The sequence below is a fragment of the Heliangelus exortis genome, chromosome Z, assembly GCF_036169615.1.
Source record: "Heliangelus exortis chromosome Z, bHelExo1.hap1, whole genome shotgun sequence".
Classification (NCBI taxonomy): Eukaryota; Metazoa; Chordata; class Aves; order Apodiformes; family Trochilidae; genus Heliangelus; species Heliangelus exortis.
Genome location: NC_092454.1, coordinates 45868107 through 45879599, shown reverse-complemented (window position 1 = coordinate 45879599; position 11493 = coordinate 45868107). Strand labels below are relative to the sequence as shown.

Sequence of the window (11493 nt, the reverse complement as noted above, 5' to 3'; positions counted from 1 at the left end):
CGCGGTCCCGCTCGGAGCAGTGACCGTCCGCCCCGCTCTCGCCGCCTCCCTCGGGCCGCCGCCCGTTTCGCTCTCGCCTCTCCCCAGACCCGACTCCGCTTCTCCCCTCGGCGGCCGCGTCCCTTCCCGCCCCAGCCGGAGGAGCGTCGGCGGGGCCCCGGGCCGCCCCCGTGGTGAGCCGAGGGGTCCCATCGCTTTGCTGGGGATTATGCGTGGTCGGCCTCGGGCCGGTGATCAGAGCGAGCCCTCCTGCGGCCGATGTCCCCGCCGACCCCCTCCTAGGCTAGAGTAAGCTGGGAGCCCCCTTCTCGGGAAGAGGGAATCTACAGCCATGTATTTTCTCAGCGGCTGGCCCAAGAGGCTGGTGTGTCCTCTGGAGTCGCTGGAGCAACCTCTTCACATCCAGACGGATCCTCAGAGGGCTTTCTTCGCAGTGTTATCCCCGTCTCAGCTAAGCATCTGGTACTGCCGGGTGAGTGTCTGTCCTCCTCTTGGCCTTCAGACTCTGCTCTCCCGGCTGGAAAGCCCTCTCCGCTGTGAAATATTTTTTCGTGCCTATTCTAGACGGGGTGGTAGAATTTCAGTTTAAAGCTTACACAATACTTCATTATTTATCAAAAATAAAGCCTCGGTATTTACTGATAAACCGTGGTGTTTACCGATAGCCACGTAAGCCACAATGTTTACTGATCACAGTGTAGTGTTAAGAAAATATGCAAGGTCTACTCGGAGTTAACGTTTGCTAAAAGTAGACTTCTAACCAGCTTTTTTTTTTTTTTTTTTTTTTTTTAATTTCACTTTAAATAGCACATTAGCGTAGTGCAAAGACTGTTTGTAGCAGTGTTTTTTTGGCAAATATGCTTAATGTCTTCTACCTTCAGATGTTTTCTACAAAGAAGTGTAGGAGATATGAAACACTTTTTTATAAAGCTGAGAACAGGCTGTTACATCCTGTGTAATGATGTAACACAGAAGTTAACGAACTTTTTTTTTTATGAAGAGTTTAAAAGTTTTGTGACCCTAAGCAGAAGAATTGTCATAGCTTTCATATGGAAGTTGCTGCTCTAGCAACATCCAGTTTGAGGCTATGTGAATAATTGACATTAAATGTCTTACTCTTAAGTCAGTTTGAACGAGTGTGGTAAGAAAAATGCAGTTTGTCCACTTGATTCGATGCAGTAAATGAAACAGCAGTGATACTAACTATACATTTTAATGCTGAATCCTTTAAAGTACAGTCTAGATTAGACCCTAAATCTGTCTATAAATATCTCCAAGTCCAAACAATTTATAGAGTTCATCTCAGATTACAGGAGAACACCAACAATCCAATTTTAGAAAGCTGATACTAGAAGGTATCAAATGGCAGTCATAGCCTTAATGTTTTATTTTAGATTATGCTAAGATTTCATCACTTTTCGTTGGTGTTATGGTGTTTCATCGTGTTGTGACTGTTTATTAGTTCCTGGGTGGGGTGCTGATGCTGTTGTTTTAACTTGTACAGGTATCCAACTAGGACATACCAACCAGCTCAGTAACTGTGCTGGGCAAACATCATCATGCAGCCTCCGTTTTGTTAGGTTTGTTGCACATAGTGTAGGTAAAGTTTAGGCTCTCCTAGCTTTTGTTAAACCTTGAGTTGTAGACCATCAGCAGGTGATCGTATTTTCCAATAAAATCTGTAAAAAGAACAGGCATGGAGAATGCCTCTCAAGTGCCCAGTGTTCTAGGATGTAATTTACTTTATGTTCTGTTCCCAAGGACGACATTGATTAACTGACGTGCTTGGGCTTGTTTTGAAATGGTAAATGTTGTATAACTGGCTACAGACAGAGCACTAAAAGAGCTGGCGTGTTGTAGAAAAGTTGAGCAGACTTGCAGGTCATTACATTTAAAAAAAAAATACATTTTTATTCAGTATGTAATGAGTGACTTGAAGGAAGGTACTGTTTTTTTCCAGGCTTGATCACTAACTGAAAAAAGTATGTTACCTCTGTGGACATCTGACTGTTAAAATTCAGTAAGACAGATATTTCTGTTAAGGGCATGTTTGAATATACCATCTATCATTAATTTTTTATGTAGCTGAAATTTTGAATGTGGGGTTTTTTTGTTTGGGTTGGGGTTTTTTGTTGTTGTTTTGGTTTTGGGTTTTTGTTTGTTTAGTGGTTTTTTGTTTGGTTTTAAATCACCTGTTGGACTTCCATAAAACAAACTAAGATGATTGCATTCTAGAAAATGTTTCATTTTGCCAGAAGTATCTTCTTTGAACAGGGAGAAGTTCTGGTCAGACTGAACTAATTCAGTTTCTTTAAGCAGAAGAGCCTACAGGCTAATGCTGTTGTTAAGACTTGCTACTATCTCGACTACATAGGAAAGATTTCACATAAGATTGAGGCTGGTGAAGTTGTGTTCTAAAGTTTTCAAGAACAAGGAGCCCTTTGAAATACTTCCAGGTGTGTGAATTTACATTAAGTATGTGTATTTTTCATGGTTAAAGCTCCTTTTCACCTGCAGTGTACTAAGGACTAATGGAACTAAGGGACGCTTATTCCAAACTGTAGATTGTGTTCTGATTTGGAAACAGTACAGGTATGAAGATTAGAAACTGGGTAAATGGTGTAGGTAAAAACAGGTGGAATCCTGGTAGTGTTTTTGAGCTAAGAAGTCCTGGACTCTTTTACTTTAGTAGGAAGAGATTGGATTGTAGATAGAAGAGACCATTGATGAGTGGTGAACGTTTTTGATCATGCACCAGTGTTACTGAAAGATTTTTGAGCCCACACTCACTCCCCCATGTGTATGTTTATGTATTTAATAATTATATCCATGTGCTACTGTACTAGTGTGCACATTACCAAGCATACCTAACACAGAAATTAAAAAAGGGTGGAATAAACTAGACTAAATAAACTAGTGGAATAAGCTAGTTGGAGGGGATCTGCAGCAATCACCTGCCCCAACTGCCTGACCACTTCAGGGCTGACCAGAAGCTAAAGCATGTTACTGAGGGCATTTCCAGAATGCCTCTTTAACACTGACAGGTATGGGGCTTCAACCATCTCTCTTGGAAGCCTGTTCCAGTGTTTGAAAAAAAAAAAAAAAAAAAAAAAAAAAAAAGAATGAGGTAAAGCTGAAATAAGCACGTTTAAAAAAATTTATTTTATGTGATAGTGTTACAAACATATTTTCTCCTTATACACCCCACAATGGGTTGTGTTAAGTGCCACCCCCCTCTGAAGATTGCTGTCATATATTTTTATTGAATCAGAAGACATTTGTGACTTAAGTAACCTGGAAGATTCATTGATGCTAAGAGCCAATGGAACTGTGTTCACTGACAGCACTGGAAAGCTTGTCACTGTTTTCATTCAGGTAATGTTAATTCTTGGTGGTGGAAATCAGAGACTTCAATTAATTAAAACTTTTTGAAATGTGTCATAATTTTCCCTGCTTGCACCTGTATTTTAGTGGCTCTTATGGTGGACCAATGATGGCTTTTACAGGGTTGTTCAGCTTGCTGAACAAATACAAGCTTTTTTTCTGTTTGTTTATTTTTTTTTTTCAGCTCTTCAAGTGATCAAAGGAGTATTATAGTTGGCTCCTTGGAACCCTTACTGCTTTAGGAGTATTGGCTTTTAATTTTGAATTGTCTTGAATATCTCATGAAAGAAGAGATTGAGGAAGCCATACTAGGAATTCAAGATATTCACCTATGGGGCTTTTGATATTAAGGAAAGATGTATGCACCCAAGGAAGTAGGTGTGGATGAGTGAAGTTCCCCCTGAAAGTGTTGAAGGGTGAATTGTGTGCAAGAAGAATAGTCTGGTGACGTAGCTGTATGTATAAATACAGTTCAGCATTTTCTTTCTTTAATCTTCACACACTTGTGGCAATGCCAGGAATAAGTACTGGCCTTGAGTATTTAATGAAAGCTCCTGGAGGTTTTTGGACTATCTGCTATGACTGCCTGTCAAAACCTGTTTTGTAAGATCTTTGAAGCCAAGAGTAGCTTGCCTTACTACTTATTTTGAGGAGCATTTCTTAATTACCTATGTGCATGTCAGCTAATGATTTACATTTAGCCTTGTTTTTAAACTTTACTGGTTTTTTTTTTTTTTTTTTTGGTGGCGATCTGATAGAGAATCTGATCACTCAGATGAACTATAAACTTATGGAAAAGCATGCATTTCAGAACCCTAGACTGTCAAATAATCTGTATTTGTTCTAAATGCTGAATAGGTCTTTATTCAAACAGCTGTCATAATTCATTCTTTTCAGTCTATAGGAACTGCAGGATTAGAGCTGACCTTGGTAAGTGGCTTAAATTTAAGCATACGTGTTGTTTAAACAAAAAGAACAAAATGGGACTACTTCTGTTAGGGAAGTGATCTTTCTTACTTGTAATTTTGACAGAAGAAGTCACTTGTGACACCAGTGCTTATACTTCATACAATATGTGCATAAATATATTAAAAAATGCAGTTGTTTTGGTATTGTATTTTTAAAATTACACTTGGCCATTAAAAAGAAAAAAATACTGTATTTTCTCTGTGATTTCAGGATTATGCTTTCCTCCTGGACTTTAAAGCAGAATAATAGAGAGAACTATCGTATGTGGCCTTTTTGTAGAAAAGATTAGATATACTTTCTGTAGTAGTTAAATGTGGAATTTGGTTGCAAGATAGAGAAAAAACGTCTAGATAATGATGTAGAGTGGCTATGTATTATGAACAATATGACATAGATACCACCAGTGCAAACAAAGATGTTTTGTCTCGTCTGCTCTGGTTTTTCCTTAGCAATTTAACCCCCGAGATGCTAACCTCTTACTGATACCCATCAGACCTGTCTGAGGAGGCAGGTGTCAAGATATGAGTAACAGCTGAGCTGTTGTTTCTATTATAAAGGTGTATTTGTGGTTACATATTTAAATAAATGATAAATACCTGTTAGACTGATGGATTTGTCATGTGGAATGTGAAATCATCGTGTGAATGGTTAGTAGGCTTCTCTAGGTTTTCAGTGTCTTCAGTGTTGATATAAAATAGATGACCCCACAAAAACATCTCCGAATTGCTTGCATGAAGAGAAAAGCATCCTCAGTGAACAGTTTTGACTATCCTGTTAACTGCATGTAGCATGGCAGCATGAGATCAGAGATGGAGGTTACAGGGTCTCTTCTCCGTCGCGTTAATTTCTGTTTAATCCAAGTTTAAGCACTTGGCAGTTCATGGGGCTGAGTGGCAGCAAAGATCTCTAGAAGATGTCCTTTCTTATTAGCAAAATTTCTGAGCAGTCGGTTAACTGAAAACTTTCTCTTGGGAGAGGTAGGGATTGACAGTTCCAATGCACTTCGTTTTTTTTAACTCTTTCCCAATAGCTTATGTGAAGTGCAGTACTGGAAGCTGTTTCTGCTGTCTTTGCTGGATGGATATTCTGCTGATTCTAATTCCATATAAACTTTCTGGTTTATTGGTTTATAAACCCAGAGAGCCTCAGCCTTTAAAGTGGAGCACAGACCATCTAATGGCCAAATAAAGTTCACAGTGTCAACAGGCTTTTGTCCTGTCTTGTCTTTGTTACTTAGATTGTAAGCTCATCAGACCAGCGTGTTTTTTATTTTTGTCTTGTGCCTACAATCTAATGAAGTGCTGAAGCATCCGTCTTGCAAAACTAAATAGAACATCTGTGGCTTTGAAAAAAACTGCTTCTTGATGCTAAATGAGATTTTTTTTTTTAAATGTCTAGAGTATTAAATTTTTAGGGGATAAGAATATTAGGATTTTAGCAGTTGCCTATCACCATGCAGATTCTTGTATTGATGGTACATTAAAAAAACCCAAACTCATATGTACCATATTGTCAGCTGCTAATACTGTTGACTTCTTTCAGCAAATGCAAGAATCTTCTTCCTAGACATAGCAGCTGTGAAAAGAGTGTTAGTCTTCGAGATATTCAGTGTTTAAAGACTAAAAAGTACAAACAGTTCTTAAATATATTTAAGGAAGAAGAATGTTTCTAAGGATTGGAGCAAGGAAGGATAACTTTCCATTGGGCTTATGTGTCACAACTCTCAACTGGTTTTGTGAAAGGGAATGAAGATTTCATGCTTTGTCTGTGTTTTGTGACAGCTCTTCTCCATTACCAGGACTAAAGTTTCTAATGGAGACATCTCATCATATGCAAAATTTTTTCTAGCAAACTCTAGAGGTGGATTTTCCATACAAATTCTAGTAGGCTGTTCTTGGAGAGATACAAACGAGGTCTCCTAATTACCATTCTCTTTGATGCAGTGACTCATACATTTAGTAGAAACCAAGCAACTGGATTGTACCAGATGCTCTACAGAATATTTCACTCTAGTTGATTTGACAGTCATTTTCATTATAGGCTTTAATTTTTGAGATGTTTTTGTTCATCTTAACCATCAGCTGTCCTTTGTCTAACTTGAAACTACTTTTGTATCCTGTAATAACTCCTGGCTGCACAAACGAAGTATTTTATTTAAATATCCTGGGTTTGAAAGAGTGAGATTGAGAATGACAGTGTGGCACTGGTTATATAAACTCCCTTTAAAAACACCATTGTGTAATGCAATGTAAAATATATACAATTTTTTTAACCTCCCTCTTCAAATGTGTTGTTGCTGTTAAGGAAACAGTTGTTTACAGTTGTATCACAATGTAACAAACAGCCCATTTCTTCTATAAATGAGGTGTAATTTTTTTTTCTTCCAGCCCAGTGTATTAATTGTAAGCTACAAGGGACTATCAAAAGCAGCTTCTCAGTTTGGACCTTATAAACAAGCAGAATGGCGGCCCGACAGCACCATGATAGCTGTTTCAGTAAGTAGGGTTTTTACTTCTTACTGTGGTTAAATTATTGGAAAGACAGTTTTGTATTAAGGATTTCTGTGCTTATGCAAACTTGCAGATTGTATCTACATCTAATTGATATTTATCTTTGAAAATACATAATTCCAAGGGTTTTTGTTTTTTTTAATAGAGGCATCCTTTAGTAGTTTTAATTCATTTTTCCCCAGATAAATAAACTGCAGTTCTTTGTATTAAAATAGCACTTAGTTGAATTATTGGGCAGTGATCAGCATCTCATTACTTTATTAATCTTGTAAATGAAGCATAAGGGAATTCAAAGACATGTGAATGGAAGGAATAGTTGAGGAGTTAGGTGGCATAAGCATATTTAGCTTGAGAAATAGGCTTTACATGTGTTTCAGAAAGGTGGGTCCTAAGAGGATGAAACTGGCTTTAATACGAGGGAGCATCTTTTGGTGATTAAAAAAAATTGCAACTCACTGAGGGTGCAGAAACAAGGACAGTGATAGGTGATACATAGACTCTTCTGTTTAAGAGTGTTGAAGGTATCAATGTCACCTTGTCTTACATGAAAATTAAATATTGCACTGCGGTGGTGCTGTGCTTGCAGCAATAAAGTGAACTGTTTCAGCATGAACATTTAAAAATTTGAAGTGAAAGGTAGATGCAGACAAGGTAGTAATAGAGTTTATGAGCCACAATATAGGATGATACTCTTGGTATCACCTTGGTGACCAGGTCTTAAAGTGGATAAGTTTCTTTTCCTACCTTTTATAATCAGACTACTGTATTTATGATTTTCTTGTGTGAAGTTACAGAAGAAAGGAATGAAATCATTGAACTTACTCATCAGAAATATATTATGTGGAATTACAAGGTGCATAAAAACTACTGTATTTTTTAGTACACTGACTTATCTCCTCGTGCTTATCTCCTATCTCCTTTTGTGCTTAAAATGATGTCTCTAATGCTTTGTAGTTTTTGAACCTATCCCATATTGTTGTTTTAGTGGAAGACACCAGATGTTTTCTTGTGCTCTTGGTTTCTGCTGTGAAATGCAGGAGTAGGTTTTTCAGTTAGCAAATGTTAATGGTTACCAGCAAAGAGACTTCTGTAACATTTGCTAAGCATACAAAAGAATTCTTCAGTTTTATCACACAGCAGATAATCACAAGTAAGCTATCCAAACACACTTTAATTATACTGTTTATGCAGCAATTTAGAAAATATTTTAATTGTTGTATTGAATTACTTTGTATGCAGTGTGTTTTCTGTGATGCTTGGATCTATTTGCTCAAGAGACTTAATGGTTTAGCTGATAGTCCAACTAGCTTTAACTTCTGCTAATTCAATCACTTTACTTTTCCAAGTTTTTCTGCAGCAAATGTCAATTTCTTTGGCAGATGATGTCAGAATCTAAATGAAGTCTTGGCTTGTAAATTGAAGTTTACATACTGAAATTCAAAATTATTCAACAAGTTATAGAACAGTGGGTATACTGAGATGTCTAATATTCTACATGTTTTTTGCATTTATATTCTATCTCCTAGCTGTATATATGCAAATAATATAGACAAGGATGTTTGTTATGGTAGTTTAATGCCAGTTCTGTTTTGCATGGTTTTTTAATACACTTTTGGAATCTATACAAAGTTTAATTTGAAACAGTTAATGAGTCCTGATGAAAAACTGTGTTTACAAATACTGGCATTGGTACTTCTGCTATAGAGAGACAGGGTGGAAAGGCAGGTTTAGGGGTTTAATGAAGGTCTTCCTTCTGATGCATGATACATGTATCCCAAATAAAACTGCAAACTTCTTTCTCGTAGACTAAGCATTTTCTCCCCTCTCTGTGACTTTTTCTTAAGGAGAAAAGGAAAAAGCAAAAATAAAGTGTAATATAATAGCAAAGCAAGTTAATAATTAGAAAATATGTTGCATTCCTATTTTCACTGAACTGAATTAACTTTAGTTAATTACTGAAGTTCAGTGCAACAGCTAAAAATATTAGTTCTAAAGTTGAGCTGGGTGATTTAGTTTCTCACTTGTTACAATCTGTGCTCTTCAGCTTCTTGATTTTAAGTAGTTTTATATAATAATAATAATAATAATATTTTGTACTTTGCTGTTAGGAAAGGTGAACAAAAAGCTTAGTATGTGCTTACTAGGCAAGTGATACGTTCTCTTTAATTTATTGATATGGTGATGGGAGCGTAGTCTGGGTTTAACGTGTACTACTAGAGTGTGATATATAAAAACCTTTTCTTGCTCCTGAGTGCCAGGGTGTTCAGAGTGTCTCCATGAACATATATAATTTTGCAGTGTATGCTTGGGACTAACTACCACTCGCACTGAAGGCAAACTTTGGTCTGGCATATAATGCTTTATATAAAATACTTAAAGTATCTTTAATGGTATGTAGTTAAACAAACTTAATCAGGTCTCACACTGGCAATTGTCCCTTAATAATTCTACTGCTAGTATCTTCTATTGCTAAACTGTTGGCACATTTTATAAATTGATCTTTTTTTTTTTTTCCCCCGATACTTTGTAATTTCGTCTCTCAAACTCCTACATTGCTAATTTTTCCAGTGTTACTGGGAAATATTTTCCTTTTTGTCTAGATTAGTACATGCACCCAAGGTTGCTCATTCTAGTAGTTAAACTGGTGGGTTGGGTTAAGATGATTCAAGGTAGGATACATCAGGCATTTTAGTCTTTCCCCTGCTACAGACAATCCTCTGGTATGCAGGCTGCTCTTCAGTTTGCATTCCCATAGCTAAGGCAGAGTTTTATTAAAACTCTTTTTAGGTTACAAGAAGCCATGTAATGAAATTCCTTGTGAGGTACCGTATGTTTATATATTTGACTGTCAGATGAGAATGATGAGGGACTGGATGACTGTGATGGGTAATTTAGTAGGTTTCATTGCAACACAGACATTTGTAAAGTGATGTTGATGCCTGTGTGAATGAATATGATCAGTTGCAGGAATGGTTGAATGATCTTGCATTTCATCAAGCTCTTCATGGAATTTGAGGTTCTGTTTAGAAATGTACCTGTAACAATACCAACTTTGTGCTTTGAATAGCGTTCAGTAAGACCCTTTGTACCTTAATATCAGTATAAAGATACTTCACAGTATTGTTTTACTTTTTCTTCCAGGATAAGATAACTTACAGGTTAAATATTTAATGATGTAATGGAAAGAACCTGTAAAGATGTTAGAAATGAACACGTTTCTTTACCACGTAATACCTGAACATGATATTACAGCACATAGAAAATCTTCCATTTAGTTTCAGCTTGTCTCAAGCTCACCATTACGGTTCCGATTTTATTTTTTCATGACATACTCACTTTGAGAGAGAATAACTGTGTTTCTTGGACTTGAAAGCCAGAATGCATTTCTTTCATGATAGAGCAAAATATTTGACTGGAGAAAAACATGGTATCTGTGAACTGATAAACTAGCTGAAGCTAAGAAGAATGTTACTTTTTCCTTTATTCAAAAGAAAGAAAACCAGTCTTGCAAAACAAGTCGAAACCATCCACTTCAGTGCTTCTTGTCTCCAGTAACAGTGCTTTGGGTACATTCCCAGCCCATATTAAAATTACTAGATGGAAACACTGTTTAGCCAAAACACATTTGCCAATTTGTCTGAAGGATAAATTCGTGCTTTAAACAAAATGTACTTCTTTGAACAACTAATCTTACTGGCCATCTGCCTCCCCTGTGCTTATATAAACCCCGCATCAACTTCCAGTTATGACTGGAACATCTGATAACTAAATGATTTATATTTATTCCCTGAATGGACTTACAGTTTGAAATCAGCCTTCCAGAATGACAGAATTTGACTGGGGATTTAAAGATACCAAATATTTTTTCAGGTTCTGGAAGATTTTTGAATTGTGTTGTGGTATCTAAAGGTAGTGCATGCCATGAGAGGAGTTTTTATAAAGTCCTGGTGACCAGCACTGAGCTGCAGAGCCCAGCTTCTTTGCATTCTGTAATGTCCATATGTGTTCAAACACCTGGAGTTTTTGTTTCAAAGCCTTGATACCTTCTGTGTGCTTTCTGCTTTCCTCTTCATTGCTGGTAATTAGGTGCCCAGGTTCTATATGTCTCATATAGCTGTCTTTTTCTGTATATTTATATGAACCAGAGGAAAATTTCTGCTGGACACATATCAACAGTGGCATTTTTGTATTTTTCTACCCATTGAATGATATATTCAATGGGCTTTAAGAGAGAGTATAAATTTTCCTAGAATGACTTTCAATGCACAGGTTTTTTCATATGTCTGGAACTCGAGATGAGTGTGTGTTTGTGACCAATATATGAGGCATATGTGGAAATCACAAGTCTGTAGAGATTTTACTCGTGCAAGTAGACTAGATGTGTATCTTATCACTGTTTCTCTTTCAGACTGCAAATGGATACATCTTATTTTTTGAAATCCCCTCAGCAAGAGACAAGTATCTTTATGAACCAATGTATCCCAAGTAAGTATTTTAAACTTTGCATCCCCACAGTGTAAAAAGTCAGACTCAACAAGACCTAAGCAGATTTTATGATAAAAATTAACTCCTCGGTGAGTTTCTAAAGCGTCATTCCTAGCAGTTGCGGCCAGAAGTCAGAGGAGAGGTT

At 37.0% G+C, this 11493-nt stretch overlaps 1 protein-coding gene across 12 annotated transcripts in view; it reads left to right on the top strand.

Moving 5' to 3' along the window:
- Positions 1-331: 331 nt before the first annotated feature.
- The window catches only part of RIC1 (RIC1 homolog, RAB6A GEF complex partner 1), a 44575-nt gene continuing 33413 nt past the window's right edge, over positions 332-11493 (top strand). For 6 of the 12 annotated variants that reach the window (XM_071731391.1, XM_071731388.1, XM_071731389.1 and 3 more), the window contains exons 1-3: positions 332-472; positions 6741-6848; positions 11272-11348. In XM_071731391.1, the coding sequence (XP_071587492.1) occupies positions 332-472; positions 6741-6848; positions 11272-11348 (326 nt within the window). Of the gene's footprint in view, positions 473-1995; positions 2021-3818; positions 3840-6740; positions 6849-11271; positions 11349-11493 lie in introns of those variants that run through there. The other 6 variants (XM_071731398.1, XM_071731396.1, XM_071731394.1 and 3 more) reach the window with 5 other exon arrangements.